Source organism: Phacochoerus africanus, chromosome 2, assembly GCF_016906955.1.
Source record: "Phacochoerus africanus isolate WHEZ1 chromosome 2, ROS_Pafr_v1, whole genome shotgun sequence".
Lineage (NCBI taxonomy): Eukaryota > Metazoa > Chordata > Mammalia > Artiodactyla > Suidae > Phacochoerus > Phacochoerus africanus.
In genome coordinates this window covers 206377311-206393820 of record NC_062545.1, presented here as the reverse complement: position 1 = coordinate 206393820, position 16510 = coordinate 206377311, and the positions used below count along the sequence as shown (strand labels likewise).

Here is a 16510-nt window from a genome sequence, read left to right as displayed (position 1 = left end):
CATCAAAAAGCTAATGGACTTTTACAAAAGCCCAGTTACTGCTTAGCATCTGCAAGTGCTCAGGAGCAGAGCTTCACAGCCCCTACCATGTAGAGTTGGTAGCGGCAACCCGTATTCTAAGTCCTTAAAGAAGCCAAGAATTAGATAAGATTTATAGGACCTGAGGTAGGGGAGCTAAAAATGCAATCTGCAACTTCATTTCCAAAGCTTGGTACGTGGACAGGATGTTTCTGGGTGTAGATTTCTCCACTTCATGTGGGCGCACCACAGGAAAAATGGTTCTCTCATCACTAGAGGAGCAGCCCACCTTTTGAATGTCAAGGTGTGTGACATCTATTTCATACAGTCACATACACAGCTCCAGATGGCTTAAGCTAAATGGTGTCTGTCTGGGAGAAGAGGAAAACCAGAGACTCAGGTGACTCCTCGCTGATCTTGAAGTAGTAAGAACCCTTCTTCCACTGGTCCCATAACCCATTTACTACTTTTTCAGGAGCTGTTGATGTCTGAAAAACACTTTGCTTATAATATAACTTCATCTCTTCTATAACTGCAGTTTTACAAAAACCTATCATCCATTTCCTCAGCACCTACTTTCGTTTTCATTTTCTTCTTTAATAGTTTAACCCCTCATTCCAACATTTGGAAAAAGTATTTTCCAAGTAGACTATATATGTGTATGTGTCTCCGAGCAAATGTAACTCTAGAGTCTTTTTATGGCTAATTTGTGCTTCGTCTCACAACACCTTAAATCCTTGATAACCTGTTCAGATTCCAGTGGAAGAAGTTTCTAGATAAAGAGGCACACAGGAGGTCATTCTAAGTGTCCATTGGGCAGTGAGGTGCAGAGAAATTGTTGCTTCATGTGATTACTCTAAGTGTGTTACTACTTGTAACTGTCAGGCTCAAGGCTGTTCACCTGAGACTTGGTTGCTGCAGTTGCCTCTGAAATTAACCACAAAACTATTAGTTGAGAACCACATTCAGATAAGCCAGTAATGGAGAAAATATGACACCATTCTGGGTTTGAGGGCTTTGGAGAAACTCTTCTTTTAATAGTCCTAGGAGGTATATAATGATGTTTACTACTATCTATATTCCATGCAATTGGAGTGGCCTGAGGTTTAGAGCCACTTAACTGACCAGGAGCAAGGATGGATGGAATTGGGCAGTCGACTGAGTTTTCCAACAAGAAGGTACAGCTGACACTTAAACAACACATGTTTGAACTGCACAAGTCCACTTATATCGGGTTTTTTCAATAGTAAATACAATGATACTATATGATCTGTGGATATGGAGGAACTATGTATACAAAGGCCAGCCATAAATTATACCAGATTTTCACTTTGGTGCAGGGTTGACACCCCTGACTTCCCGAGTATTAACTGGTCCACTGTAGTGCTACACACAAAGGTCATGATGTGGCACCAAAGATCTAGAAATAGCCAGGCTTTTCTAAATTGAATATCTCAAGGGAGGTATTCAATTTTCATAGGATTGTAGAACTGAGGCTCAAGCCTTTCTCCTCTCAGTGTTCACTGGATCTCTGAAATGCCAGCTCAAAGGAGGTGCCTTACTAAATTTACTTCATGCAGTTATTCTAATTAACACATCTGAAAACTGGACATAATGCTGCTTCATAAAAAAAAAGTCAATTTTATAGAACGTTAAAGTTTGGAAAGCAGTGCTGGTATGCACAAATCAAGTTTCTCAGAGCAGAAACATCTCTGAACTTGGCTTCTCTCTTCACTAAGCAACAAAGAGTAGACGCGTGAACCCCAGGCAAAATTGTCACTTCAGTGCAACTTATCTTCCTCTAACCCAGATTCTGATTTGTGGCAACCTTTCTCTATTTGCTCCCATTAGTGCAATCCCTTGCCCTTTACAGTCATGGCCCAGGGTCCTTAACCTCATATGTCTTTTTCCCCAAATATATGCACACTATTAAATTGGAAAGAATCTCTCTGAGCCCATTTTCATCCTCAGCAAGGACAGCATACATAGACACACAAACCACCCAAACTTTAGGACACACGTTTCCTGATTCATTGAGGACTCGTACTGACCATTCTCTTGTTCCTCACAGAGCTCCAGGACAGCACGCTCTGAAGAGGACCGGGATGGCCTGTGGGACGCCTGGGGTCCGTGGAGCGAGTGCTCACGCACCTGCGGTGGAGGGGCCTCCTACTCACTGAGACGCTGCCTCAGCAGCAAGTAAGTCCTGAACCCACAGCAGGTGGGGCTTTTGCAAGACCTGGGAGGGAGCAGGTTGGAAGCATACTTTGAGGATAATGCAGAAGTTTTTGTGGCACACAAATCCAGATGAAAGAATGGAAGGAAGGCCCAAAGAATTAAATATGACTATTTCCAGCCAGGTGTTTATACAATCTTGCATGATAAACAATATAGAATTTATCTCATTCACCAAGCAAATTTTCTTATCTGTTTTCATGTTAGTACTGGAAGGAGAATTTTTATTAGAAATGGATCTAGTATCTATAGCTCTGTAATATACTTTTGGCACCATCTTAACAAGTAATAATGATACCAATAGCAAAAATATTAATGTTAACAGCATATCAAGTTTACTTTGGGTTCCACTCTTACCAAGTAATTTGCAAATGAATGGTGTATTGGTTTAGCTTTTTTAACTGCTGGCATGGCCAGAAGTTCCCAAGATCATTCAGTTTTCTGAACAATGCATTTTGAATATAAGGAGATTTGAAAGAAGAGAAACTGCAGTGTAAACGGAGACATGAATGGTACAGGTGATGATGAAGGGGGAAGTAAGTGGCTAACAGTTCCTAAGCTGAAAGGAAAAGTTTTGAGGTGTTAGAGTGGAAAGTCTTTACCTAGAATAATAATTTCAAAACTTCTTCTTGAGCTGTGTGGTCTATGACTAGATTTTTCTCCAAACTATAAAATACAAAGTACTATGGTAATATTTTTAATGAAAGATTTTATTTGACTGTGAAAAGTGTTATATGTGGCAAGGAAGAGGCTTGATAAAAATACTGTATATTATAAAATATTATATAAAAATATTATTATAAAATATGAAACAGAAGAAGGAAAAATTATACATCTACTGATTCTTCCAGATTTTTCACAAACAGCAGAAAGTGGTGACATGTGGTTTAAAGAAAATGTCAACTTGGGAATTCCTGTTGTGGCTCAGCAGGTTACAAACCTGACTAGTATCCATGAGTGGGTTAATGAATCAGCATTGCTATGAGCTGTGGTGTAGTTCGCAGATGCAGCTCTGATCCCACATTACTGTGGCTGTAGCGTAGGCCGGTAGCTACACCTCAGATTCAACCCCTCGCCTGGGGGTCAAATATGCCTCCGGTACAGCCCTAAAAAAGAAAAGAAAAGAAAAGAAAAGAAAAGAAAAGAAAAGAAAAGAAAAAGACTGGGAACTATGGTCACTTATGATGGAACATGATAATGTGAGAAAAAAGAATGTATGCATGTATGTGTAACTGGGTCACCATGCTGTACAGTAGAAAATTGATAGAACTCTATAAACCAGCTATAATGGAAAAAAATAAAAATCATTATATTAAAAAAAAGAAAATGTCAACTTGTTTTAATAACAGTGAGAATTTTTTGAAATCAGGGTCCAAGTGTTACTTTTGTCTGTATCCTCCAGGTTTGCACAGGGTCTGAGAGAGCTAAGAGCTCTATAGGTCGGTCTTCATTGAATCATTTAATAACTAGAGACCATTTTGGTTCCAGACCAGATCCAATGGAAGTGACATACCCTGTGAAACTTGACCAAAGGGCGTATCTTGAATGATATCAGATCAGTTCTGGTATTTAGCCATTCTGGTGTTCAGGTCTACACTGAAGATGAATGTTTTGGTTGTACCCACTACTGAGTTGCATCCACTACAGTCTCCTTTGGAGGCCAGCTTCATATCAAACCAGATCCATAAGCTGATAAGAAAGAACAGATCTTTCATCCCTATGCTTCACATGTTCTCTTAATCTTGAATATCAAAACTTCCTCAATCTGTACCTTATGATGTTGCATAGTGATACACTATAAGGTATAATTGATAATAAACATTTAATAAAGCCAAAAGGTATAAGTGTGGAATGCTCCTATTATGTAGCTGGCCCAAGTTAGCATGCCTGTATATTCCGTAGGGATGGGCCAAAACATGCGTCTCATAAAACTGGTAAGAAATATATGTAAACTTTCATATTGGCTCAGGGATGTGAATATTACATTATGAGAATCTTGTACTGGGTGAGAAACTGAGAAGCAACTTCAGGGATGAATTAAAATCACAAGTAAAAGTCTATCATTTGACAAATCATCACATATGAAGGGAAATTCAAAAATGCTATTTTTGTCATCTAGGAAATTAAAAGTCTAGTTTTTAGGATTTTATTAAGATACTATGGAAGATTTCACTAGTCATTTACTTATAGTGAATAGAAAAAGTATAGTGTAAATTCTAAAATTATGAACATATATAGGTCCATCCCTATTTGACTTTTGAATAATGAAAACATACATTCAGGAAACTCATACTGAAGTGGATAGAAAGTTTAAAAAAATGGGGGAGAAAAGCAGACCAGCTATTATTCAGGGATTTGAAGAAGAAGGAAAAAAGTTTTCAATCAGATGGCATTTCTAAATCTGATAAGGACATAAGGAAATATTAAAAGAATGGACTGTACACCTGAATCAACCTATCTGTTGTTTTTCTCAAGAGAAACAGAATCAGTACAGCTCAGCATAAAGCCACGTCACAACAGAAGCCCTGTTGAAGAATGGTGTCAAAATATAATGTTGGGAACAGATAAATTGTCCTGATGTAAATTTTTAAAAGTATGTACAGTGGCCAAAGTAAGTTAGCTGGCCAAATTCAAAGGCAATATGGGAGAGCAAAAATGTTACACAGACAGTAGACATAGAGCTGGTAAAGAACTAGGGCCATTTTTGCAATCTACCATGAATGGTTTTCTGTGGCAATTCCTTTTTTTTTTTTTTTTTTAAATGGTTAATGAATTTAATGGGTTTTATTTCATCTCTCCACTCAAGATTTAGGCATCCAAATTCATTTCATTTACCTTCTAGCTCTTGGGAAAGATGAGGTTATAAATGTGTATGTCCTTAGAAGCCCAGCAGGTACCTAGGACGTGCACTGGAGTGTAATGGTCAGCATTCCAATTCAGCCCAAATAACTTGCTTCCACTTGCTGAGTTAACCTGCCAGACCACTTTTCCAGCCCTGGTGGTATGATCTGGTTGGTCATGTTTCGGTCTGATAATTTTAAGACTATCAGATAGTGATTATTCTGTTGCCAATAAATGGAACTGTAAAGGAAGCTCAAATAGTCAGATGGACTAGATGACAATGGTTCAACTTGTGCGGTTAAGTATGTTCCCTCCTCTGGAGCTTGGAGGAGGCTTGGTTAGCCCTCTGAGTAGAGAACATCTTCTGAGTGATCTTTTGGGGGTTTTGCTTTTGTTTTTTTTTTATGCTTTTTATTGAAATAGAGTTGATTCACAATGTTGTGTTAGTTTCAGGTATACAGTAAAGTGATTAAGTTATTTTACATACCTATTCTTTTTTTTTAAATTCTCTTCCGTTAAATGTTTTTACAAGATATTGAGTATAGTTCCCAGTGTTACACAGTAGGTCCTTTTAGGTTATCTATTTTATACATACTAGTGTATATATTTTAAATTGCAGGAAAAAAATCAGTGGAGGCAAAGCTGTGTGAAAACATAGACAAGCATCAAATATCAAATACTTCATTCTCAATTGCCAGTGCCTGATACTGGTGAACCAGCCCTGACCCAGGGAGATATTGAGTAGGATCCTTACCTTGGCTTCTCCCTTGACTTTTTTTCTAGGCTCACAGAAACTAAGCAGTGCTTGATTTTTCCCAATTTCTAATATTGGAGTGTTGATCATTGCCTTTCCCTGTAACTTTGGTTTGAGCAATAAAGGGAGACACTATATAAACTTTTTTCCACAAATTTTGCTACTTTCTATACAGTCCACTAGGCTTCATAGTAATGCAATTGTTGTTTGTCTGGTATCATAATGCAATGTTGCTAGTCTGGTATAGCCAAGAGGTACCTGATGTCTGCTTTTCTTTATTTTTTTAAATTAGAAAACGGGTTCTACCTACTTGTGCTTATGATGGTCTTTTATTTCATTGCAAGTGAATTAAACAATATACCAACGATCTTGAGAAGTCGCCTCTTCTCTCCTTAATTCTTCACCTCTCCCACTAAATATCTGAAATCATATTTTTAGCAAATGCATTTGTCTGGTTGACCAGTTATTATGTGTTTTTGGGAATTGTTTCTTCTTTAATCTAAATTATTTAAGCACATTTTAAAATTTTTGCTATGAAAAGTCTCTCTCTCAGAGCTCTAGGTTTGTCTTCAGCCTGGTCATTAGCTGTGCTCCAAAGGAGTTCCAGATGTATAAGCCCGTTAGGAATCGTGTGTGTAACATCATATGTACCACTGTATTAGGTCTGTGCCAAGATCGAGGTTAGAGGTGTAAACTACAGCTAATTTCAGATGGCAAGAGTCAGCTGATACTCTTAAGTGTAGTGTCAACCTTGACTGAAAAAAATTCAGAAGTTTTTTATGACCTTTTTCATTTTGTGAAATACCACATTAATCTCCCAACTAGTTAATACTATGGATTAACATATTAATACTCTATGTTATTTAATATATTAAGAATATGAATATTTTGTTAAATCTCATCCAATTAAGTGAAAGACTTGTCGATTTCATACACATACAAATAACAAAAAAAGGTTTACCTATAGGGATGGAACATTTTTTTAAAAAGTTAATAAATTTTGAATTCTTGAGTAAAATTTTTTTTAGTTGAACAAAGTTATTAGATGAATAAGAGATAAAGTCATCATACTGCAGAGGTGCCTGAAAAAAATAAGATTATGGTATTACTCCAGAGAGAAGTGGCTGCCAGAATGTTGTCAATATCAACACAGAAAAATTAAAATAAATAGCCCCAAGGATTTTTATCTCACAGGAATGGGGAAGATCATTCAAACTTGTCATTCATAGTAATTGTGCTAAGAGAAAGTAAGCTAACTCCTCTGATTTTTTTAATTGCAAACCCAATTTTTCTCCCATAAAAATATTGAAACTCACATGAATATAAGCTTTAGTTAGCAAGTAATTTCTATACTATATAATAATAAATACCAAAATAAAAAATTAATGTTAAGATTTGATGTAAGATAATAAATACCAAGAAAACATTTTCAGTGTTAAACAAATATTTTTTCTTTTACAGTCATCTCATCTTTGTCATAACATTCAATTAAGGTTCACAAGACTGATTTTAAGAGGTTTTAGAACATTCAGCCCAAGTGAGCCCCAAAGCAAGATTTATCTGTTATTCTTCATCTAATGTTGTGTGTTATTAGCCTTGTTTTCCTTGGAAATGTTTGAGGTTTGTTTAACAGAAAGATATACAAGTTCAGAGTAAGTCCCAACTAATCATGTCATTTATGTGAGGTGATCTTTTCATCGTGTTAGGGGAGATTTCACATTTTGGGGTATATGTTTAAGAGTTCGCAGTTGCCTTCCTTTTACTTTTTGAGTCAAAGCCTGGTCTAAATGTATTACCAGGACTTCTGATATTCCAGGTCATATATCTTAGAGAGATGTTTTATTCCAAAATGTGATCTTCTTTCAGAAGCAGACTCTACTAAGGCCAACGGCCAAATGTTTGGGACCAATTTATGGCCTGGTTGTCCCATAAACCTGCTTGTTAGAATAAAAGATGGTTGGAAATGTGTTTAGTGTCCATAGCCTTTACTACCCATATTGGGAATCTGCAACTCTTGGCTGTCTTTTTAAAAAAAAAAAAATCCTTATTTGGTTAGTTCAATAGCTTTTCTTATCTTTTTGTTTTGTTTTGTTTTGCTTTATAGGGCCACACCCATGGCATATGGAGGTTCCCAGGCTAGGGGTCAAATCGGAGCTACAGCTGCCGACCTATGCCACACCCACAGCACCACAGGATCCGAGCCACATCTGTGACCTACACCACAGCTCCCAGCAATGCCAGATCCTTAACCCACTGAGCAAGGCCAGGGATCGAACCCACAACTCCATGGTTCCTAGTCGGATTCATTTCCACTATGCCACAATGGGAACTCCTGATCTTTTAATTTCCCTTCAATTTTCTTTAAAAACAAAACAAAACAAAACAAAACCAAAAAAACAAAAACAAAACCTACTTTATTGAAGTCTTCAACATGTAAAAATAATATATATTTAAGGAGTAAAACTTGATGTTTTGGTAAAGATATACAGTGTGAAAAAATCACCACAATCAAGCTAAATAACATATCTGTCACTTCTGCATAAGTGTGTGTGTGTGTGTGTGTGTGTGTTGACATTTAATCTAAGGTCCATGTTCTTAGCAAATTTCAAGTATACACTCTATTATTGTTAACTGTCATCACCAAGATCTCATGCTTTAGATCTGGTTCATCTTGCAGACTTGAAACTTTGTTCCCTTTGGTCAGCATCCCCTCATTTCCCCTTCTCCTCTGCACCTGGGAATCACTCTTTTACTCTCTGCTTCTATGAGTTTTACCATTTAGATTCCACATATGAGCAATATCATATTTGTCTTTCTGTGTTTGTCTTTTTTCACTCAGCATGATGTCCTTTAGGGTCATCCATGTTGTCACAAATGGCAGGATTTCCATATTTGTTACAAATAATACTCCATTTTGTGTGTGTGTGTGGGGGGGGTGTATGCCTACTACTTTTTCCCCACTCATTCTTCAAGGGACCTTTAGGTTGTTTTCATATCTTTAGTATTATGAGTTATTCTATAGTGAACATGGGTGCATGCTTCCATTCAGGATCCAGATTTCATTTCCTTTGGCTATATATCCAGTAGTGAGATTGCTGGGTCATATAGTTGTTACTTTTAATTTTTTGAGGAATCCCCAAACAGTTTTTCACAATGCTTTTCCAGCTTAAATTCCAATAGTACATAAAACTTCCTTTTCTCTAAATCCTCTTCCATTTATCTTCTGGATAACAACAATTCTAAGAGATGTGAGGTGATATCTCATTGTGGTTTTGATTCACATTTCCCTGATGCTTAGTGATGGTGAAAGCTTTTTTTGTATCTTTTGACCATCTGTATGTCTATTTTGAGAAATGTCTATTCAGGTCATCAAGCCATTTTTAATAGTATTATTTGGGTTTTTCTTTTAACCTTGAGTTATACAAATTTTTAATATATTTTGGATATTAACTCCCTATCAGATATATGGTTTGCAAATATTTTCTTTCACTGGGTAGGCTGCCTTTTCACTCTGTCGATTGTTTCCTTTGCTGTACAGAATCTTTTTAGTTTGATGAAACCACACTTGTCTATTTTTGATTTAGTTCCCTTGCTTTTGGTGTCATGACTGAAGAATTGTTGTTGTTAGGACTAATGTCAAGAAGCTTTTTCCCTGTATTTTCTTCTAGTAGTTTTACAGTTTAAGGTCTTATATTTAAATCTTTTCATCTATTTTGAGTTAATTTTGGTATTTGGTATGAGATAAGGGTACAATTTTATTCTTGTGCATGTGAATATCCAGTTTTCCTAATACCATTTATTGAAGAGACTATCTATCCTTTCCCCATTTTGTGTTCTTGGCACCTTGTCAAAGATTAGTTGACTATGGAAACATAAGTATATTTCCAGGTTCTTTATGCTGTTCCATTGGCCTGTATGTCTATTTTTATCCCAGTACCATGCTGTATTGATTGCTATAACTTTACAATGTATTTTTAAATCAGGAATCATGATGCTTTCAGCTTTGTTTTCCTTGTTCAGGTTTGCTTTGACTATTTGGTGTCTTTGGGGGTTCCATATAAGTTTTAGGATTTTTTTTCTCTATTCGTCTAAAGAATTCCATTAGAATTTTGGTAGAGATTGTGTTGAATCTGTAGATCATCTTGGGTAATATAGACATTTTAACAGTATTAATTTTTCCAATCCATGAGCATAGGATGACTTTTCATTTATTTATATCATCTTTAATTTCCTTTATCAATGCCTTATAGTTTACAGTATATGTCTTTCACCTCATAGGTTAATTTTATTCCTAAGTATTTTATTCTTTTTATTGCTAATGAAAATGTAATTATTTTCTTAATTTCTTTTTCAGAGAGTTAGTTGTTAGTATATAGAAATGCTACTAATTTTTATATGTTGGTTTTGGGTCCTGTAGCTCTACCAAATTCATTTATTAGTTTGAATCATTTTGTTGGTATTGTTGAATGTTTACGGTTTTCTACATATATGATCATGTCATCTACGGGCATCATTTTCTTTCTTTCTAACTTGAATGCCTCTTACTTCTTCTTCTTCTTGACTAATTGTTCTGGCTAGGACTTCCGGTATTATGTTGAACAGAAATAGTATGAGTGGGCATCCTTCTTTGTATTGCATCTTAAAGAAAAAGCCTCCAGCTTTTTCCTGTTATGATGTCAAATGTGGGCTTTTAATAGATGGCTTTTGTTGTATTGAATTAAGTTCCTCCTATACCTGTTTTGTTGAGAGCTTTTCTATCTTAAATGGATGTTGAATTTTGTCAACTGCCTTTTTTTCATCTGTTGAGATGATCATATAGCTTTTATCTTTTATTCTGTTCATATAGTTTTTCATTTTGACTGATTTGCTGATTTGGAATCATTCTTGCATCCCAGGGATAAATCCTACTTTTTCATGGTGTATAATCCTTTTAATGTGCTTTTGAATTGAATTTATTAGGCTTTTATAGAAGATTTTGGCATCCATAATTTTTAGGGATATTGGGCTCACTTTTTTTATTGCAGTTCTTTTATCTGTCTTTGGGAACAGAATGATGAAGATTTTGAGTTTGGAACTATTCCTTCTTCTGTTTTTTGGAAATGCTTAAGAAAGATTGGCATTAATTACTTTTTAAATATTTAGCAGATTTTACCTGGAAAGCCATCTGGTCCTGGGCTTTTTTTGTTGTTGTGAAATTTTAGATTACTGCTTCAATCTCTTTGTTTGTTATTGGTCTGAACTAGAAAAAAGAGAAAAAACTAAGCCTATGGTTAGCAAGGGAAGAAATAATAAATACCATGGCAGAAATAAATCAAATAGAGAATAGAAAAAAATCAACTAAACTGAGGGGTGGTTTTTTGAAAAGATAGACAAAATTGACAAACCCTTAATTAGACTGAGGGAGAAAAAAGAGAGCAAGTGCAAGTAAATAAAATCCAAGGAATTCCTTGGTGGCTCAAGGGATTAAGGATCTGGCTGTGGCTCAGGGCACTGCTGTGGCGTGCGTTCAGTCCCTGGCCTGGGAACTTCCAAGTGCCCTGCGTGTAGCCAAAAAAAATTTTTTTAATTTAAAAAATAAAATCAGAAATTAAAGAGGAGGTATTAAAATGGATGTCTCAGAAATTAAAAGGATAATAGCAACTATTATGAAAAATTACATGACAACAAAGACGATAACCTAGAAAAATGGGTAAATTCTCAGAAACATGACCTTTAAGACTAAATCTCCTCAATTTTCGGTCATTTATTTAATAAATATTTATTGAACATCTACTATATATTAGACAAGTTCCTAAGTATAACTAAGGATATAAAGCCTGAGGGGCAAGAATTTGCTCTTGCGAGTTTAGCATGTTATTAAGTTTCTGCTGATTATACTGCATTTCTACTGATTATAGTTGCAAGATATTTTAAGAACTGAGACATCTCCCCCCTACTGCCTGCCTCATTCTATAAATAGGTAATACATCTGCAGCAGTGGTTCTTAACCCCAGCTGTATTTGAGAGTCACCTGGAAAGCTTTATAAAAAAAAAAATACAAATAACTGGGTTCCACTGAAGGCCACTTAACTTAGAATCTCTGGGGTTGGAACCCTGCCATCAATAATTTTGTGAAAGCTCTCCAAATGACTTTAATGTGTATCCAGCATTAAAACTGCTCCCCAATTGGAGGGTATGAGAGTGGAATGATGAGGTTTGTCTCTAGCTCTCAGGGGATTTCAAGGTTGGGGTAGTGAAGAAAAGATTTTCTGATAAAGAGATTTCTTTATGTTTCAACTCCTCATTCAAGTTTTTATGAAATGACTTAATCTCCAGTGTGAAAGGAAAATTTGTGGACACCAGCATGTCAGGACAAAAAAGTGGTGATTGCTCATGCACTCCTGTGAGCTATGACCATGTAGTTATGAGCTGTTATCCAATTGTCTGGTACTATTCAAGATCAACCTTGGCCAAAGTGGCAAATAGACTTAGTGATTTCTGACATTTTCTTCCACTCCATTATTAAGCCTATAGATATGATCCTTTAAGCCTCCAGTTATTAACTTAGTGAATCATTAAGTTAATGTCCAGAGATTGGGGTGGTTTATGCAAATCCTTTGAAATCTACTTCACCTCAATTTCATTAAATTTCTTAACCACAGAGTTTATTTCCATCTTCTATTCAGCATCTATCATTACCCCTGGCCCCACCAAAAAAGAGTCAGACTTCCTTAAATTCTATTATTTTTTTCTGTTTGAGCCCAGTTTGTATAGTAGAAGAGGTGCGTTTATTTAACTATTTTGCTTAGTTTTAGCCACTGAGGGTGGGGGTTAGATGGAGGGAAGGATGTGTGTGTGTGTTTGAGAGAGTGAGAGAGAGAAAAAGAGAGAGAGAAAAATTGAAGTCAAAGGGATGTCAGATATTAAGAGTAAAAAAAGGGGGATACTAGAACTACCTACTTCAGGGAATGGATGTTTTACCTAGAGGCAAAAAAATAAAGAATAGAACTCTCAGTAACATCTTACTTATATGTGATCAGAAAGTGAAGCCCATAACTACATATGCCAACTCCAATGAGCTTCAGGGCCAACCTTACCCCTGGCTTAGGGGTAGGACTCTCTGGTCAAGAGAGAGATCCTTTCCCAGTGGGAGACAGTCACCTGTTTGGGAACCTGGTTAATAAAAGACAGTGTGATCCATTGCCTCTGGGAGAAACTATCCTTTTTGGGGGATTTTCCATTTCATTTTTATCAAACTACTAATTTTGAATATTGACCCTACTCTTTCCTACCTGTATGACCTTGCATGAAGTCCTCAGTTTTTTGGGGATTTAGTTTGCTCATTTCTGATGTCAAGTGGGCAGTGCCTAGAACAGAATAGCTGTTCAGTAAATGTCTATATTGAAAGAATGTGTAAGGTGCCCTTCAATTCCAGGGCATGGCCATTGTGCTACTAGATAGGAAGAGGAGTGAAAGCTTCCCTGCATATGAATAGTTTCAAATAAAAATGTTGTGATTCTCCAGGCCCTCATTTCACGACGGACATCTGGGTGATATGGGCAGAATGAAGAACTTTTGTCTCCGGCCAAAATAAGTCATAAATTTCCAGCTCCAGGGTTGTATGGGGTGAGGTTGTGAGAGTCCTAGAGTTTCATAATATACATTTTCCTCATGAGGAAGATGGAAAAGTTGGACTTGATGTTGCTAAAACACATTTGTTTTCATTCTCATTCTTCGCCTCTTTTTGGCTACTGAACAAATGTAAGATCATTTGCAAACCTTATGGCATGTGTGTATGTATTATAAAGTGCATGTCCTTCCTGCTAGTGGATCTCAAGCCAAAGGCAGCAATCCCCCTGGCCCCCAGCCCTTGCCCTCTTTCAGAGGGAACAAATGCATTGTACTGACAAATACAACTTGGAATAAATATGTGAAAATAAACATGTCTGTAGAAAAGAGCCAAAGTTTCTTTCCTTTGGTAGCTAGTTAGTCTCATTTTAAAGTTTTCATCTCTAGTTTATTGTAAAAAGATTTTAATTGGGTTTCAGATTCAAAAATTAGAGAAAATATGAGGCCAAAAATTCTTTGTGACCTAAAATTATCCTTTAACACTCCCCTTCTTTTCTACTCCCCTCCCCTCCCCTCCCTCCCTCCCTCCCTCCCTTCCTTCCTTCCTTCCTTCCTTCCTTCCTTCCTTCCTTCCTTCCTTCCTCTCTGTCCCTTTCTTCCTTTCTTCAAATTCTCAACAAATGTTTGTGGAGTGCTAACAGTAAACAGTGCTTTGATGGGCAATGAGGCTCAGAGATCCCAAAAATAGACACAAAGAAAAAAAGAAAATCAACAAAAATATGTTTTCCAAAAGTGAAAAGAGTCCTGGATGGTTGCAAGATTGTGTTCTGATCCTTTAAACTGCTGGCCACTTTGCTGACTCTATGCCTCTTCTCCTGATAAGCCCTCCATCTACAATGCTTCGGGCTGCCTATGCCCACAAAACCATTAGTGGTATTTCACGTTACCTCCAGCTATGGCCCCTCATCCCACTTTGCTATATTTATGAGGCATTTTGTGTGCACCACCTTTAACACTTTCGCATAGTCTGGCTTGTGCTATAATTGTTTATGTGACAGTGTCCCCTGGTAGATTATCATAAAAAGCACGGGCTTTGTCTTGCTTTGCTTTAAATCTTCCTATTCTGCACACAGTAGGTACCCAGTCAACGTCTGGTAAAAATGACTGAATTGATTGTAAGGGCTAAGAACCTATTCCCATACTTTGGGAAGGTGAAGTAGGGAGTGAAGACTGTTTCTTAAATTCTCCTTTCTCCCTTCTCCTTCTTGGGACTCAGGTGGCCCATACAGGAAATCCTCCTAAGATATCGCCTTCTGAAGTTACTTCTCTCTCCCATCAACCCATCCCTTTGACCAATTCCTTCATTATTTAGTATCCAGACCATGCTCATTAGTTGTCAACTCTGCATTATAGTGATGTGTGTTCTCTTTGGACTTGTGGATTTTTTTTTCCAACTAAATCAAAGCTGAAAAGGGTCGAGGAATCCTCATTTTTGCACCTTTCACAATGCCCAGCTTAGTCCTGGGTTCAGATTGAACATTCAATGTGTGAAGTGGCTGGAAATCAGAAAGCATTTTACCCAAAGCTTGTGAACCAGAGTGCCTTGCCTAGGGGCTCAACTCCACTTTCAGACTGCCTGTTGTGTGCTGTCTCTTTAGATTATCTGAGCAATCTGCTCCAAGCAGTTTATGGTTTCATTAGAAGCTGTGCATGAGCACTACAGCTTCCAATGTCATTGTTCTTGCTTTTTTCTGATTGCATAAGCACCGCCTCATTTTCATAACCCTAGCCCATGTTTGTAAGAACTTGATGCTTTGTTGCAGCACGTTTGTCTTTGAAGAACAGGCAGAGATATGTAAAAATCATACTTGTTTGGGGCAAAAAAAATTGGCACGGATTTTTCTAGTTGTGATTTAGAACATAGCAAACACTCATAAGAGCAAATACACAGAGTTGAAACTCACAGGACAAACTTTAGAGTTCAGTCCCATGTTCACATGGGTCTGAGTTTTAACTTAACAGCTCTGCAGCCTCTGAGCTGCTCCTCAAGAATCTGTAAGCGTCCAGAGACACTTTCCTTAGTCCCCTAGGGTGGACAGAAAATAAAACAACCAGAGAAGATGTTATCTTAGAATGCTTTCCCTCAGCCTACGAGGTTTCCATTTATATTGAATTTGGTCTGCACGTTAAGTTTTAGTAACTCTCTCTTTAGACATCAGTTAGAGTCTCCATGCTGGCACAGCATTTAGCACATTTTTATAATGAGAGATTAGTATAGAGCAGAAGTGTTGAATTATAAAATGAAGGTTACAAAAATGCGTTACCTATGCCAAAGAAACACTTTTGTGCTGAGGACTCCATTTACGGCACCGTTTTTTTCAGTGTGGGATTCTGCTACCCCCTCTTCTGTTTAAAATTGCCTTAACAATGCAGTTTTCAGGCCAACTCTTCTTTTGGTTCTTCTTAGGCCACATTAGAGCCCCTAGCAGATGGAGACAAGTTGGTGTGACACCAGGGCTATGTCTGTTCCCAGCCAGCTCACCTACTGATGGATGATGCCTGGCCCTGTGCCTCCTTGTTGTTTGTTGTATTATTACAACAGAAAGCATTTTCAAAAGCTGCATTTATCAAGCTGTCATAATAGTTTGGCTTGAATATCTATCTAGCCAGAAAAAAAAAAAATCTCTCCCTTAGCACTAATCTTTTTGAGCTAGTGATGCATCACATGCAGCAGAGGCAGCACAAAATAAGCAGACATCCTACATGGGATTCAGGGACGTTTCCACTAAATACTTAAGGGGGGAGATGTTTTTTATGTTTGCAGCTGTAAGTCCCACAGGCCAAAGGCCTCTTGTCTCCTTGTTTCAAAGGCACTTTTCCACTGGAGGTTCTGTGTATTGGAGATACATTGTTTTTAGAATTTGAGTGGCTTGGCGTAATATAGGCACTTTAACCTCCAGTGGAAAAAAAAAAATGAAGGTTGCCAGAAAAAAGGTCAGTGACACCTTTTAATGTTTAAGATCAGTTTTTCATAGGCAAATGCTACCAGATTAAACATTACTTGTCATGGAAAATCTTGCAAATATATTTTTTATTATTTGACATAGGTGGCTG

At 37.1% G+C, this 16510-nt stretch overlaps 1 protein-coding gene across 1 annotated transcript in view; it reads left to right on the top strand.

Annotated features, from left to right (window-relative positions):
- The window catches only part of ADAMTSL1 (ADAMTS like 1), a 452838-nt gene that overhangs the window by 27932 nt on the left and 408396 nt on the right, over nucleotides 1–16510 (top strand). The window contains exon 2 of the mRNA XM_047767602.1: nucleotides 2090–2217. Within this exon, the coding sequence (XP_047623558.1) occupies nucleotides 2090–2217 (128 nt within the window). The remainder of the gene's footprint in view (nucleotides 1–2089; nucleotides 2218–16510) is intronic.